At 36.5% G+C, this 16,940-nt stretch overlaps 2 protein-coding genes across 2 annotated transcripts in view; both read left to right on the forward strand.

The window, feature by feature from the left end:
• LOC102801861 (uncharacterized) overlaps window positions 1-5,890 on the forward strand; it is a 63,680-nt gene extending 57,790 nt beyond the window's left edge. Inside the window, exons 16-18 of the mRNA XM_085495854.1 lie at window positions 416-658; window positions 1,979-2,053; window positions 2,742-5,890. Of these exons, the coding sequence (XP_085351980.1) occupies window positions 416-658; window positions 1,979-2,053; window positions 2,742-2,864 (441 nt within the window). The 3' untranslated portion in view covers window positions 2,865-5,890. The remainder of the gene's footprint in view (window positions 1-415; window positions 659-1,978; window positions 2,054-2,741) is intronic.
• A 5,028-nt stretch (window positions 5,891-10,918) lies between these two features.
• Window positions 10,919-13,383, forward strand: LOC144350005 (uncharacterized). The gene is made up of 2 exons (XM_078008379.2): window positions 10,919-11,282; window positions 12,363-13,383. The coding sequence occupies exons 1-2, from the start codon at window positions 10,919-10,921 to the stop codon at window positions 12,851-12,853; spliced, it is 855 nt and encodes a 284-aa protein (XP_077864505.2). The 3' UTR covers window positions 12,854-13,383.
• Window positions 13,384-16,940: the final 3,557 nt, after the last annotated feature.

Here is a 16,940-nt window from a genome sequence, read left to right on the forward strand (position 1 = left end):
AAAACATAATACGGTTATAATTTCCAAAAATTTGTCTGTTTACAATATGCGTGCTTGATTCATTTAAGATTTCAAATTAATTTGAAAATATTCTGTTTGTCCATTTGTTTTAAAATTGATGAAAGCTTTTTAAAAAAAAATAACTAAAATGTGAAAGATTTTAGCATTGAAATAAACACAGTTTTTACGCAACATTAAGATTGTGATGTATTTAAAGAGGGGAGTCGTCACCGGCGCATGCATCAGATGGCCATAGCGTGGCATTGTTTACAAACAAGCGTCTACCCATGAGCCTTTGTGTTTTTAGCGTGTGTTGTTATCGTCAGTGACGACCTTTTTCGCTTTAAAAATACATTTTATATTCATGCAAAATGTTAATGCACCTGATTGCCATGTTACTGTTTTTATTTAATAGATGATTGACCTCTTAAAAGAACAGATTCATCATCGCAGCCTGTTGTATAACGTTCAAGTACAATCGTCAATGTCAGCGAGGCAATCTGGTTTTTCAACACCCATGTCCGACATCAGTATGGAATCATCGTTGCCATGGGCGATAGAGAAAGATGATCTACTGCAGGAACTTGTCGGTGTCAAGAGGCAGTTAGAAAGGGAACGGAGAATGGCAAAGCGGGAAATTGAAAGATCTATGCAGGAGGTTAGTATTCATTCATAAATAAGGGTATACATCTTTACTGCATATCTTTCTAGTGAGATTATGAAGAACTCTCCTGATGTTGATTATGAATGTGTTTTGCTTTATAATCACCGAATTCTGCCGTAAATTTGCCCAGGGCCGTTAAACGACAGTTTGGGTTTTTAAAAAAAAATAAAATGGGTCCAAGAAACCGCCCAGGGCGATTTTTCAGCAGTTTTTTAGGTGTTATTTTAATCTTATCTGATGCCTAAAAGTTTTGCCGTAGTCATTGACGCCTATTTAAGAGTATTGATGTTTATTGCGACTTGCATGAATGGGTTAGCTTTGTTTCGACAATGAGCTGTTATCGCTGTAAATAATGTTAAATTATTCTTTAAATGCTAATAACTAATTTTTTAATTTAAAAACAAATCATGCCGCTTTCTAATCAAAATCCAAGCCAAAAGATCGTACAACAACATCAGCAAATCTCTTCCGTACTGCGTTCAATAACATTAACATTTTCAAATGAGCTATGGTATTTTGAACACGTTGGCATCATCCATCGTTTTCATTGGTTAATTATCGATTTGACCTGTCAGGTCAAAGAACAACATCTCAGGTCAAACATGGTGGATATTCATTTCTACAGCATCGAACGTTGAAAATGCGATCGGAATCATTCGCTTACGATGAAATAAGTTGGAATTTATTTGCATTTTATAAAAATTCAAAAATTTTTTTTTTGCATGTTATTATAATCATTACTAGGTAGTAATCAACAATTGTAAAACGCAGCATGACCGGATTGCACTACCACGACCATTTGCTACTGAGCAGTGCAGTTGCGTTCGTTGTTATTTAAAACTTCTTTTATTTAGAATATACTAGTTACTAATAAAATGAAAAAAAAAAAAATTGTATTTGGTGCACGAGGTTCGTTAATGTGATTTTTTTTGAGAAAGATGCGCGGTCTACTTTTTAATCCAGCTAGAAAAAAATGTATAAAATTTTAGATGAGCTTCTGCAATAGTTTCTTTCGTTTTTGGTGGTCCAACTGCCGGTGTTGAAAATCGGCGTAGGTGGATTTTTCAATGAAAATAAAAGCCCCCCCCCCCTAAAAATATTTGATGATAATTTTTTTAAATTTGAACCCCAAATAAGGGCCCACCAGCCGTGAAACCGCCCAGGGCGATTTTTTGGATGGGCGAATTTACGGCAGAATCCGGTATGTGTGGTAGCCTCTTTCTTGTGCAAACTTCCACTGAAATGATGAAAATGGGATGCATTGAATTTCCATACTTTTACAAAAGTACAATATCTGTTGTGTTTTATTTTAAGATGAAAAACAGCCTGATAGAAGAAATAAAACACAGTATAGCTCACGAAACACAAAACTTAAAAGATGAGTTACAGGTAACCATGGAATTTTTTTCTTATTATTAATCTGTGGATTCGCAGTGACATGATTATTTTTTGAAAAAATTAAACATTTATTTAACTTTGCTTTTATATCTTAGTTTCGTATTTTTCTCGCAAACCTACTTCTGCTGAAATTATCAATCCCTCTCCAGGATATTCAAACATATGATAACCCTCTCCCTGGGAATGTACATGCAAGAGATAATACCACATGGAAATTGTTATTAAAATTATATCATCCCTGTCACTTCCCACAGATTTTGGAACATTTGCATACTACTGTCCGATTATCACTGAATTTGTATTTAATAGTGAATGTAGTCTGACGCCATGACCAATATTTATCAATTAAGTTTCAGTGGGGGGTGGGGGTGGGGGGTTGAAAAAAACTAAAGGAATTAAGTTTTGTATCCGACATCGATCTTTTGACGTTGTTCCTTAATGAATAGTGAAATAGCCAATTCTAAGCTATGGACAATGGTTAACAATTGTGATCAATTCATTTATTGATTCATTTTGGCGAATTATTGATTAATCATCTTCCAAGTATTTTGAATGACTACATTTAGCCCTGTAACTAGTATAAAGTTCAATGTGGATACAACGAGCAGCTGTGTGGTTAATATATATTATTTGCTGGGGGTGTAATTCATTTTAATAATTGTTTCTCTACTCCAATTAGGCAAAAGAAGATGAACTCAATCACTTAAGACTGGAGTTTCGTCAAAATAAACATAAACACTTTGAATCATCCGGTCGTCCAAAAGAGATTTTATTAGAAGACCATCGAGGAGATATCACATGACAGCAAGAAAGGTTTTCCCCTTAGACATCTAGTGTGCAGAGATAACAACAATAATCTACAACTGTATATTGCCATTGAATATTATTGTATAAGGGACCATATCCCAATCAATATGTGTCAGCTCTCTCTCTTTCTCTCTTCTTGATCAATGACTTGTTTTGTAAATAATTTGTTTATATCTGTTGTTGAATCATATCTGCCGACCACATACTTTAGAACACAGAAAGATTGTCAGTTTGTTACGAGGACAGGATCCCGTATTATGGCTATGTCAGCACCACCTTCTCATCTTTAAATAATAGAAGAATATGTTATGCATATTCATATGACATATATAATGTATCTTTCCTGACATTATTGAAAGATTAACACAGCTGTCAAGCAATGCTGGATAAATGCTTTGAATCGTGGGAGATTGGTATAAAAACAAGTTCTTCTAAGAATGTGAATATAGAGGGCGCTTTACAACCTATCCATTTTCTGGATGTCATGGGGATAGATACGGTGACAAGCAGCTGGAGTGAAGGATAAAATATTTTAATCACAGTTAAAAATTCACAAAAAATTACAAATTTGTGATGTTTGCTGAATTGCATTATTTACGTCTACATTATAATATGGTTTTTAAAAAATTATGAATGGCTAGATATTTTTGTTGATCAACATATCTCCATATTATGCTTGTCTCCATGGTGAATCATTTTGTTGAATTTTGGATAGAAATGATCAAAACATGCAATACTGAGCTGTAAACTTGTTTTGGTTCAATGCGACAATGTTGACTTAAAGTATGAGGGCATTTGACGGCTATTAAAATGTCAATTCAAAAATTAATAAATAAAATAATGAATAGGCATTGACAATTTCTGTAAGGGAAAGACAGTTTGTGTACAACAAATAATGTTGTTTACACGTATCATGGGAGCCATATTGAATACAAATCTGAAAAGTTTCTATAAATAAAAATTAAACTGTTTTCACTTTTTTTTTTACATATTCTTCAAATTGCTTGAATTAGCCCCAATTTTTTGCTATTTCAAATATTTTTCATACTATTTTTTTACAATTTAAATTTTTCTAACATGTCTAAAAATCCATAATTGCGTTCATACTTAATAAAACATTTACATAAATCAGGAGTTTACAATGTGTATATGAGTACTTAAAGTTTGTCTTTAATATGTTCTGAAAGACAAATGGCTGTTAAGAATGTTCAGAATTCATTTCATGGAAATGTGCGTTTGATGTAATTTTGATTTTCGGGAATTATCAGTTTTGTGAAATATTATATAAAGGCTTTACTTACAAGTAAGTGTGTATTTCATAATAATTGTAATGTTTATTTTTATTATATTAATTGTAACTTAGTTATAATTTTTTGCTTTAATTGCCTAATATTGTGATGTTTCTTGCTGGTCGAGAAGCAGATGCTGAAAAAAATTGTCATACTTGTATTTGATACTTGTCTGATGACAGTATGGGCAAGGTGTTGTATAGTTTAACTATGTTTTTTGGTATGGTCTGATAACAATATAGGATACATTTCCAAGGTTATATTGATTAATGCGGGGTTTATGTGAAAAGCCAAGAATTCTGAAACATTCCAAAGTTTTTCAAATTATGAGATGTATAGTAGATGTACATTTTGTAGCTTTTGCTTCTGACAAAAGTTTATAAAACTTTTTCATGAATTATATTGAATTTGGTAATATTGTGTAATGAATATTCATATGATGAATATTCATATGCTACTTAATGTCATGAATATTCATATTGTGCTAACTAATGCTACAAATGTTATGCTAATTATATCATGAATATTCATATTATGCTAACAAATGCTACAAATGTTGCATTATGCTAATTATATCATGAATATTCATATTATGCTAACAAATGCTACAAATGTTGCATTATGTTAATTATATCATGAATATTCATATTATGCTAACAAATGCTACAAATGTTGCATTATGTTAATTATATCATGAATATTCATATTATGCTAACAAATGCTACAAATGTTGCATTATGCTAATTATATCGTGAATATTCATATTATGCTAACAAATGCTACAAATGTTGCATTATGCTAATTATGTCATGAATATTCATATTATGCTAACAAATGCTACAAATGCTGCATTATGTTAATTATATCATGAATATTCATATTATGCTACAAATGTTGCATTATGTTAATTATATCATGAATATTCATATTATGCTAACAAATGCTACAAATGTTGCATTATGTTAATTATATCATGAATATTCATATATGCTAACAAATGCTACAAATGTTGCATTATGCTAATTATATCATGAATATTCATATTATGCTAACAAATGCTACAAATGTTGCATTATGTTAACTATGTCATGAATATTCATATTATGCTAACTAATGTGTTGATTTTTCACACATTTTTGTGTTAGAAGCCATTTCCACCCCCACAAGTTGCAATACATGCTAATATTTAGCCTAATTGTTCATATACCTTATATGGCAGCTGACTATTCATATGCCTTATATGGCAGCTGACTATTCATATACCTTATATGGCAGCTACATATGACTTCATATGTAGGAGCAATTCTCATCCTATATACCCTATATGGTCCTGTTTTTTTCATTTTACCTTAAATAGCATCAGTTATTCAAATATTGGAATGCTGTAGATTAAATCTTTATATGCCCAAATTTGGAAATATTGTGCCAATTGCAAATTTTTATATTGTGTGTGTGTGTGTGTGTGTGTGTGTGTGTGTGTTTACTGCTAGGATGTAAACTGTTATTTACGCTACATACCATGCCAGTAATAATAGAAGAGTGGAATTTTACTTTGATACTATTTGTATGTATTAGATACATTGTTATATCAGTATTATTGTATGTAGGACTAATTGGCTATTAACAGAAATATATATTCATTTATAATTACTTGTCTTGTCTGTATTGATATTATATTCACAGTTGTCTTGAATAAATGATTGAGAATTGCATATCATTGCATGTCCATGTATTCAAGAGGGATGTTATTTATTACTGATGTGTTCAGGAATACCCTGGCTATTTTTTCAATGCTTGCTTTGAAAATGATATGTTGTGAAATGACATAACACATTGGCAATGTTGAAGTACATAAATGCCTTACAGTGTGGTGGTCATCATGCATTGGTGTTGTAAACAATGTAGTTTATGGCATCACACCAATTACTACTACTACTACTTGTCTTATTACTGCCAGTCACTGGACCCTGGGAATTAAAAATAATGGTATCACCCACCAAGTGCACAGCACCTCCAGGGTTTATGGGTAATACCTGCAAAATCTTCAGTTTCTCACTTTTATAACAGAAAACATGGGCTGGAAATTTTGGAGCTGCTCGAAGCTGTGCATGTGTTTCATTATCACATTCAGTGATGAAATTTGTAAAGTTTGTTTCTTACCTGTCTATGTTGATCGGTTGTCAATTTCAAAATGGCTGACACACCTGTTTTGGCAGGAAAAACGGTAACACAGAAATCACTGAGGATACCACACCATTGTTCAGACTGTCGACAATGTGTGTGATAATGATCTACATCCTGTGTGTCATTCCTGTGGTCATGAGTGCGAGCATTTCTCCATTTGTGTTATTTGGGCTTTTGACACAATGCTGAACATTGTCACAAGCTTGTCTCTCGTCATGCTCATAGTAATAAAACATACATTCTATGTACCGTTAAAACCATTTATTGTCACTGAAATTTAATTTCACTATTTTGATATTTTTGAGCATATTCACTGTTTTTTAATTTTGTGAATTTGTCAAAGAGGCAATTTTATTATTTTACATATTCACACAGATTTTATTTAGCAAATTTTAATTATTAGCAAAAATAGTAAAAGTAGAACCAAGTGAATAATTAATGCATTTACAGTAGTTGGTCCTACTCATGATCCCATGTTTTTTTCAAGCCAAGTTGTTCAAATTTGTACTGGAGTGGTAACCAGTCAGTCAGTTAGTCAGTCACATACACTGCTACATCCTCCTTCATCTATTGTTTGAGAGGGGACACCAAGAGAAATCAATGTTGCCTTAACAAACAATACACTGCATTGGAGGAATGTACAACCTTGTGCTCACCACCACCCTGACATCGATACCCCCTCTGTGTTTTAATTTTGTGAATTTGTCAAAGAGGCAATTTTATTATTTTACATATTCACACAGATTTAATTTAGCAAATTTTAATTATTAGCAAAAATAGTAAAAGTAGAACCAAGTGAATAATTAATGCATTTACAGTAGTTGGTCCTACTCATGATCCCATGTTTTTTCAAGCCAGGTTGTTCAAATTTGTACTGGAGTGGTAACCAGTCAGTCAGTTAGTCAGTCACATACACTGCTACATCCTCCTTCATCTATTGTTTGAGAGGGGACACCAAGAGAAATCAATGTTGCCTTAACAAACAATACACTGCATTGGAGGAATGTACAACCTTGTGCTCACCGCCACCCCTGACATCGATCCCCCCCCCCTATGGGATGTTGACAAGGAACCATGTGGAAGAAAAGGTGATGCAGGCAGTGACATCATTCCTACAATTCACGCAAGCTAAGACCAGTACTAGGTTTGTCATTCTTGAACCTCTGATAAACTTTAAGTCGTTCAAGGTGGTTATTGCATGAACTATCAGACAGAACGTAAAACATGACCTTTGCCAGACCTGGACCAAAGCACCAAGCAAGCTAACCATTGTTGAGGTTTGTGGTAGAAGGCATATCAGTTTTGAGAGTCTTCTGTTCGGCCTCTGCCCAGCACTGCTAGTGTTTACAAGGATGTGCAATGTGGTAGTAAGTTCAACTCCACATGCTGGACATCTCGGTATACCTGTACATAATGAACTGGTTTCTTCTGAAAGAGAATCTAGACAAACACAGTACATGGTATTCCTGAGATCATTTGGGTTCATAGTCAATGTGGGCAGGTGTATTACAGTCAAATGTGAAAATAGGTGCACTTAGCCTGTCTGTTTTCCAATGACCATCCTTCAGAAAATGTAATAGAAGAGGCAGGCATAACTACATCAACAGATGCTCTGGCAGATGCTCGGGCTCCTAGGCCACATTGCACACCAGAACAATGTCTCTGACACATCGCTCAGAAAGCAGATTGAGTTGAAAACAGCTCTCTTGACAGTTCTACCACACGTTGGAAGCAGACATGTATTTGTGAAGAGTGACAATGTCTCAACAGCGATCAAGCAACCTCATCCAGGAGGAGCATGACTCTTGAACTGTTTGACACAGGAAATGCCAGACTGATTTACAATGCATATCATTTTTTCAGAGTGCAAGTCATAGCTGACATACCATCGCAGTCGCTGACTAAATTTGAGGCATAGAGTGGCAGATCTTACTTCAGATTGCGACAGAACTGTTCAAGGATTGTGTTTGTGACACACCCATTGTCAGAGGCTGGCATGGGACGCAGTGTCCACCACCGGGGACATTTATGTGGGTGCTTTTCCATTTATAATTTCAACACTCAGAAAGTTGACTCTATCTAAACAACACACAAATGACACTGAAACTGAGAGTGCAATTCTGACTGAGTCATAGATGGACACCACTCTACTGGTCACTACTGAAACTGAGAGTGCAATTCTGATTGAGTCATAGATGGACACCACTCTACTGGTCACTACTGAAACTGAGAGTGCAATTCTGACTGAGTCATAGATGGACACCACTCTACTGGTCACTACTGAAACTGAGAGTGCAATTCTGACTGAGTCATAGATGGACACCACTCTACTGGTCACTACTGAAACTGAGAGTGCAATTCTGACTGAGTCATAGATGGACACCACTCTACTGGTCACTACTGAAACTGAGAGTGCAATTCTGACTGAGTCATAGATGGACACCACTCTACTGGTCACTACTGAAACTGAGAGTGCAATTCTGACTGAGTCATAGATGGACACCACTCTACTGGTCACTACTGAAACTGAGAGTGCAATTCTGACTGAGTCATAGATGGACACCACTCTACTGGTCACTACTGAAACTGAGAGTGCAATTCTGACTGAGTCATAGATGGACACCACTCTACTGGTCACTACTGATAGATCAGCTGAGGAGGATACCTCCTCCCCCATTGACTTTGTCTGTGTCGCTGGAGCTGTTCCACTTACATGCATAAAGGCTATTCTCACACTCAGATCTGTACAAGGGACCAGCAAGCACTCTGACATGACTGGAAGTGAGCACTGGAATCCAAGAAATGTCAGGCTCATAGATTCATTGGCCATACAGAGGGTAGACAGTTACCACACTTTCAGATTGGTTGTGGAGACGATCAGCTTTTCCTATTCAAATGTGGACACACCCAAAAGGGGTGTTACAACCAAGATGCACGATTAGAGAGCTCTTAGACTAACTAACACGCATGTGTTTTAGTGATGGTTCATTTCTCATTACCTCCGAGACTCTCTTCTGACAGTGCCGGTTATTACAGGCTGGATCTGATTGTTGTTGGTCAGAGGGTGACAAACTCGCATACACATAGGGACTTGCTTCTGGACTTACTGTTGTGGAGTTGTACTTAGGATTTTATCTTAAGCCTGGGGCCCTTAGCTTAGCTATATTTAGTTTTCTGCATTGTAAATGTTATTTGCAATGAGGCATCGTCGCTCAATTTATATACACTTAAAGATCACTCGGTGTATAGACATTTCTGTGGAATAACAGAATAAAATCACACTGTATTTTAGGTGAAATCGGGCTTGGGCGACTATAGCGCATGTGGTTTCACTTCTTAAATTCGGACCCGAATGCACTATGTCTAACTTCAGGGGCGGATCTAGGATTCTGGAATAGTGGGGGCCGATAAGTTGGCCTAAGGCGCGAAGCCCTGTCGGTTGTTAAAAATAGGGGGGCCGCGGCCCCCTCGGCCCCCATCTAAATCCGCCAATGAACTTTTAACTTAAAATGAAACATCTAACCTAAACAAATAGTGTTAGTAATTGTTGAGCTGTTGTGTTTCAGCGCTGTAAAGTGAATTGCAACTGAAGATTTTACAGGTGTCACCAACAATCACCAGAGCTGTCGTGCACCTCGTGGGTGATACCCAGTAGTAGTAAGACCGTCTTATACAAATAGTAGTAATAATTGGTATGACGTCATAAACTACATTGTTTACACAAAAATCAAACACGCACTACACGACGCCCACCACCACACTGTAAGACATTTATATTCCTGAATTGTTGTACTGTACATGAGTGTATATGTACCCCACCGAAGTTTATTTCTCTTCAGTTTAAAACAACATTTTTCTTGAATGTGCAACAATTTTTTCTGCCAGGAAATTATTTTCTATGTCGGTGTCTAGCTGCCATTCTTTCAACAAAGCTTCCGAGTCAACCGTCCATCATTTGAAATGGTCGACTCATAACCCCAGTGTTTTCCTACCAGACGAGAATAATTGGCGTTAAAAAATAAATCATGAATATAGTGATATTGTTAAAAAAAATTACCGAATGAGTTTTTCTTCAAAATATTAGATTGACACCGGACTAATGACATAATGCGAACTCATATATGTCGACGCCTTGTACCCCATGCTTTACTGTATTGTGACGTCACAATTTGATAGTGGGACGGTTTTTGTCCTCTTTTCGATGCACATGACTTATCACACTCGTGTGAGTCATATAAAGGGTTGTTCATTTTATTAAAGCTGGAGTAAGGGGCAATCTGTTATAACCAATATAGTTTTACCACCGAGGTAAAAAATGACTGCATCCTAACGTCGTCCAATTCAACAATATTCGAGTTATGCAAACAACTTAAAGTTAGTTTCCATGGTTACGACTTTGTCATACACCCGTGACTGACGTGATGCCTCAAGCAATGGTGACGTCACCATATCACGTGTGTTAATAGTTATATATTCATCAGGCTTGTACCCCGTGCTAATCCACAGGTATTAGTATTGCCGTCAGTTACAGTACGACACCTTGTACACACGTACGTGGTCCAGTGCACCTGCAATTATGGCAACCAAAGCTGAGATGAAGTCGGTTGCAAGCAGCCAGCCAACAGTAAACACCCAACCAGCTCAAACTCCTATTTACGTTGAGGTACCGACCAGGGGTCTGGTCGAGTCCTATATTTTGTGTCTTCCGTTAGGTTGGTTGGGGTTGCACCATTTTTACTTGAAGCGCTACGGTTGGGGTACCTTATACCTGTGTACGTTTGGATTACTTGGATGGGGATGGTTTATCGACCTGCTGAGGTTGCCTTGTCTTGTGAGCGATATAAACAAAGAACTACGTGAAAAAGCCATAGGACATCCATTACCGCCGAGAAAAAGGCTGGACGATGCCTATATTCTGGTTGTACCGTTCGGCTGGCTAGGTAGGCTTACTGTTATGTATTTTGGGTATTACACTATTTATTGAAATTGGACATATTTGTGATCCGAATGCACAATCGAATTTGTATGTCGTCAAACGCGTAACTGCCCTGGTCGAGTGTGAATGCGATTAAGTTTTTTCGTCGGCTATTACGCACGGTCGATATGAAGTTAATCATTAACTATTGAAAAACTACATACCCCATTTGGTATGTTCCAATAAATGACGTTATATCTTTTCCGCCAATAGGGAACGAGTGTCTATTCCCTATAAACCTCCGACCATCAATGTAAACTTTAATCACATTGTACAAAATAAATACTCACATGGTGTTATCAGAAACATAATTCGAATAATTGTTTATTTCCTCTTAATTTTAAATTTAGTTCTTTGCCAAACAGACGGACTTTGACATTCTTGCATAATATAATATTCACTTGAAATTTTATGGTTGGCATTTGTGGTCATGGAAACAACAAAATACTAGTAGCTTATCCTCGGGGGCGGAGCTACGTCACAGACGTTCTACGTTGCTAAGACGCGCACCACTGTACCACGTATTTCTATGGGCTTTGTGCGCGCTGCTGTGGAACGCCGGTGGAGCCGGTGAAAACTCGAGAAAACAACACAAACTCAACTTTGAAGTAATCCTGAACAACCAAATTCATATATATTACACACGAAGGGCTAATCTTGTTACACTGTTCAGGGGACTCTCAACAACCATCGCAAAGTACCGTTTTCTGCGAGTTTTTGGTCTTTGTTTTCACCGCGAGGGTTGCCAGGCGGTAGAAAATGCCCGGATGTCCGCGCCGGAGGATAGTCCTATATTGGAATAATCGTCGAAAAATTGCTGGCGCTTGAACTTTAAACAACCGTGGGGCGATATTTGTAGAGTTGTCCGATAATCAACCTGTCATTGGCTGTGAATTGACGTGCAGTCGATATCGTTTCATTTCCTACATATTTCTAGACAACCAGTGTAATTTTTATAAAAGAATTCTTCCAAGAATTGTTCTAAAGTTGATAATGGTAATATATTAAATTGTGTTAAATATAATTGTTTTTCTTTTATTTGTAGGTTTACATCATTTTTACTTAAACCGTCCGTGCTGGGGGGTTCTGTATATGTGTACTTTTGGATTACTCGGCGTTGGCTGGCTGGTTGATATTATACGAATGCCTTGTCTTGTGAAGAGCGTTAATAAAGAACTTATGCACAAAAATCTGCAAATATATGCACCAACCGCTGCGGGCGTTTCTCTGCCTCCACCTGGCCATACGAATCACCACATTACAGTGCATGTATACGACAACTTGCCTCCAAGTTCCATTCCACATTCACCGGGCGACCCATCAGCGTATCAGAACCAACCACCGACTGTTGAATACCCACAGAATCCTGCTTACACATCACCGCCGCCTCCACCCTACGAAGGACAGCCCGGATCCGGCCAGTATGGCTCAACGTCGCATGCGCCGCCACCACATTCAGTTTACGATAACCCCACGTTTTCAAGCGAATCTGAGAAAGCCAAATCAGAAAGTGACGAGAAAAGGGGACTTCCTTAGTGGGAAACAAGAGAGACAAACACTGGCTGTGTAAACGTTGCATCGAGTGTTACACGGCCGCGGGGCAGTATATCAATATACATGTATCAGATGACATGTTATGTTTATTCACCTAAGAATCATATTTTATATAGTGTTGTCTCTGGTACACGTAAAGAAATAAGCAATTAAAAGTGAGATTATTTGTATATATTGTAACAACTCGAGGGATTCCTGTATATGTAAGAGAGATTGAATTCTACTTTTCTCTACACTGTCTTGTTTATCATGGGCTAATGCCCTATGTTACAGTATAATGCCCTATATGTTACGGTATAATGCCCTATATGTTACGGTATAATGCCCTATGTTACAGTATAATTCCTTGCATGTTACTGTATAATGCCATCTATCCTATCGTATAATGCCCTCTTCATCGAAATATAAGGCCCTCTGTTTTCATACAAATACCGCTATATAACAATAATATTTATTGTTATTTTCTTCTGTATATGGCATTCAAAAGTGGAAGAGATTTTTGAAACAATTTACATGTTTGAAGTCAGATTTTGTATTTAGTATGTTATTCTATCGCTCTATTCTATAATTGTTGCATGTATTGCAAGAGACATAACCCGGTACTATAATTAAAGTCGAAATTACTATTATTAATATACCGTTACTATTTAACTTAACCTTTCTTCCAAATATCCCATAATGATATAGCCTTAGTATAATATAGCCATGGTGTATAGCAACATGGAAAAAACAAAAAATGCTAAACATTGTAAATAATTATTCAGCAGTATATGACGCAGTCTGCTGAAAATTAAACATTGCGGTAATATTTCTTAAAGCAGTGGAGTCGTCACCTGCACAAGCGGCAGACGGCCATAGCGTGTCGCTGTTTACAAACAGGTGCGCAGGTGACAACTCTCCTCTTTAAATACTTTTTAAAACAATGTATACTATTTATCCTTCACCCCAGCTTTTTTACGATTTATGCTTTTTGCACAAGTGTCGTAATAACAATAATACTAAGTGTTTTATTCTGTCAGCAACGTTATATCATTATATGAGATTATTTTAGGTGCAGTGTTTGCCGTAATAGTCACAGGAATTTATCATATTTGCCAATATGATTTGTGGTACTATGGATGTGAATTCAACACAGCTGTCTTGTGACCCCATATCATATTTATATCCTAGTAATATTGGTCTTTTAATTCAATTCAATTAGGTTCAATAATTTGACTAGTGAAAAAAAACATATTTCTTTTAGATAGAATGCCATATGTGCGCATATTTAGAGCATAACGCAGTGACAATATTTCGTCAAAATTTTTATAATAATCATTTTAATATTATTCAACATTATGCAGTTTTTTTGCTCACTGTTCCGAGTCCTTTTTGTTTGTCAAAAGCTGTAAAATTGTGATATTCCCATAGACTGCATTTTGTCATTAAAACTCTACTATAAATAATATCATTTTTAAATATTTTAAGATACCCACAAGCACATTTCAAGACACCATATGTAAATTAGTTATCATGTCTCACCGAGCAATATGTCCCTAAATTATGAAACAATAGTAAAATTCCATAAAATGGACAAACCATGCTATTTTCAATACATCATGTACACACATTTACTCCGAGCCGAGTAGAATGATCCATATATTTTTATTTTATTTTCCCTGTAATATATAATGTCACATATGTTAAAAATAAAAAAAAATGACATTATTTTTACTTTCGAGTTCTATCTGAAACTGACGATAAGTATCATTATCTTCCTACCGAAAAATGTGATGTCCACAACCTCAGCATTTGTAAATCGCCGAATCGAAACAGGGCTCAATCGACTTTTCTTCGCAAGTATGTTGAGTCATTTCTAGACACTACTTGGCGCCCACAAACTCTGTAAAACAATAGTAAGCTTTACTCAAGCACATTAATATAAGTACCTCACTCTGTATGCTGTTACTACCCCATGTGCGTTCCAAATTTAGCGGGTAAGCGGGGTGTTTTTCACCTTCCAGAGCGGGCCCGCGCGGGAGGCAAACAGGCCCCCTTTAAAATGCTAATGTCTGCAATAGAGGGTTGCTGCGTCCGCTGTAGGCCCGCTCTTGCAACAACCACTCTCATACACCGCCCAAGGCCCCGAATTGGCGGACCCATAGCCCCGACTAGGCCGCAAATGTCCGCCTGAACTTTCCCACTGTGAATTACCCGCCACTTCCAACACAAGCATACGGAGAAGGCTTATTGTAATCGACGAAACGAAACGAAACAGAATAACACACATAATAAAAATTGAACTGTATTCAGTGAATATGGGTTTTATATGGTAAATATTGGCCGAAAATAATAATATTTAATACGTATATGGCTCGTTTCGCAAATCACAAATCTGTAATCAGCGAAACAAGGTTCTTACACGTACAAAATTTACAACTGTCGGTGGAAACTTGACCAGTATATTTAGCTTTCAGTAGTGTATACAATAACATAAAACATTTGCTGAAAATAACGGGATTTTAATTAGTAAATGGTTTGTTTCGCTAATTACATGCAGATAATCGAATTCTGTAATCAGCGAAACAAGGGTCTGACACGTACAATATTCACAACTGTCGGACGAAACTTGACCAGTATATAATCACATTTTAGTAAGAGTATATAACGAAATAAAACATTTGCCGATAATAACAATATAATCAGTAAATGGTTCGTTTCGCTAATTACAGATAATCGAAAATCTGCAATCACGCGGCGAAACAGGGTCTTATTAAATTACAGATACAATAATTACAAATATCGGACGAAACATGACCAGTATTTTTAACTTTCAGTCGTGTATAAAACTTCATAAAACAATTATCTATAATTAGCGAAATGAACCATTCACTTATCATAAAATCCCCGTTATTTTCAGCAAATGTTTAATGTCGTTATATACGCGACTGAAAGGTGAATATACTGGTCAAGTTTCAACCGACGGCTGTTAATATTGTACGTGTACTCGCTGATTACAGATTTGTGATTATCTGTAATTAGCGAAACGAGCCATATACGTATTAAATATTATTATTTTCGGCAAGTATTTTGTAAATATTGTGCGTGTAAAACCCATTTTCACTGATTAAAGTTTAATTTTTATTATGTGTGTTATCCCGATTTGTTTCGTTTCGTCGATTACAATAAGCCGCATACAGAAAGTCATTCCCCGGAGTCATCCACACTTCCGAAACTTCTTTCGCGCCTCGGTCTCATTTGCATCTAGCGCCTGCTTTTTTTCTGGCTTTTCTGCCCTGTAATCATGCCAAAGTCACCCGGAGCTGAACATAAAATTGCGCAATGATACCTGAGGGAATAAAAATCAAGGCAAAGTTGTGTGCATTGTGTAATAAACTATAAAATAAATGATCATATTCATAATCATGTCAATAGTTTTCATCTTTCTTCATCTAACAATGAATGACACCAACAGGAGTTGCACACATAGTAACTTGTTTGAGTTGATCACACTCCACTTGATTGCAAAAAAACGACAGAAAATGCTCGCAATATGGGGTGGGATGTTCTCAATATGTGTCTGAAATAGGGGGTGTTTTTTTCTTCAATATGTCTGTTCTAGGGGGTACTAAATTGACATTGCGTCCGCAATAGGGGGTATGGTTTGCCAATGTGCTGCCAGCCCTAGGGGTCTATTATTTTTTTAGCAAGAACGCACATGGCGCAGGTTTTAATATAGAGTGACCCCCCGGGCATATTCCCCAGCAAAACGCCAAGTATTAAAAATGTCGAGGCAGTAATCGGAGTACAAGTCCCGTTGTTTAGCGTATGGCCTTTTCTGTGGAATGGTGGATAGTTGTGAAATCTTATCTAGGACGTTTAATCTTTAAATAAAGTTTCGGACTGTCTAATATTGAAAAGATTCACTAATAGCATTTAGCAATCGAAATAATCAGAAGTAAATGGCGGCCAAGCAAGATCCGAATAATGTGTTGCTTGTAATACGTGACCTAATACGCTAACATGTTTGCATTTTGACCACTTTTTCATATTTAATGTTTTTACCGATACCTGTCATGTAGTCCAAACA

This window comes from Saccoglossus kowalevskii, chromosome 22 (genome assembly GCF_978046115.1).
Source record: "Saccoglossus kowalevskii chromosome 22, keSacKowa6.1, whole genome shotgun sequence".
In the NCBI taxonomy this organism is placed as follows: domain Eukaryota; kingdom Metazoa; phylum Hemichordata; class Enteropneusta; family Harrimaniidae; genus Saccoglossus; species Saccoglossus kowalevskii.

Coding starts and splice junctions, on each gene's coding strand:
- LOC144350005 (XM_078008379.2), top strand. CDS start 10,919: ATGGCAACCAAAGCTGAGATGAAGTCGGTTGCAAGCAGCCAGCCAACA. Junction 11,283..12,362: donor TGTACCGTTCGGCTGGCTAG/GTAGGCTTACTG, acceptor TTTTATTTGTAG/GTTTACATCATTTTTACTTA.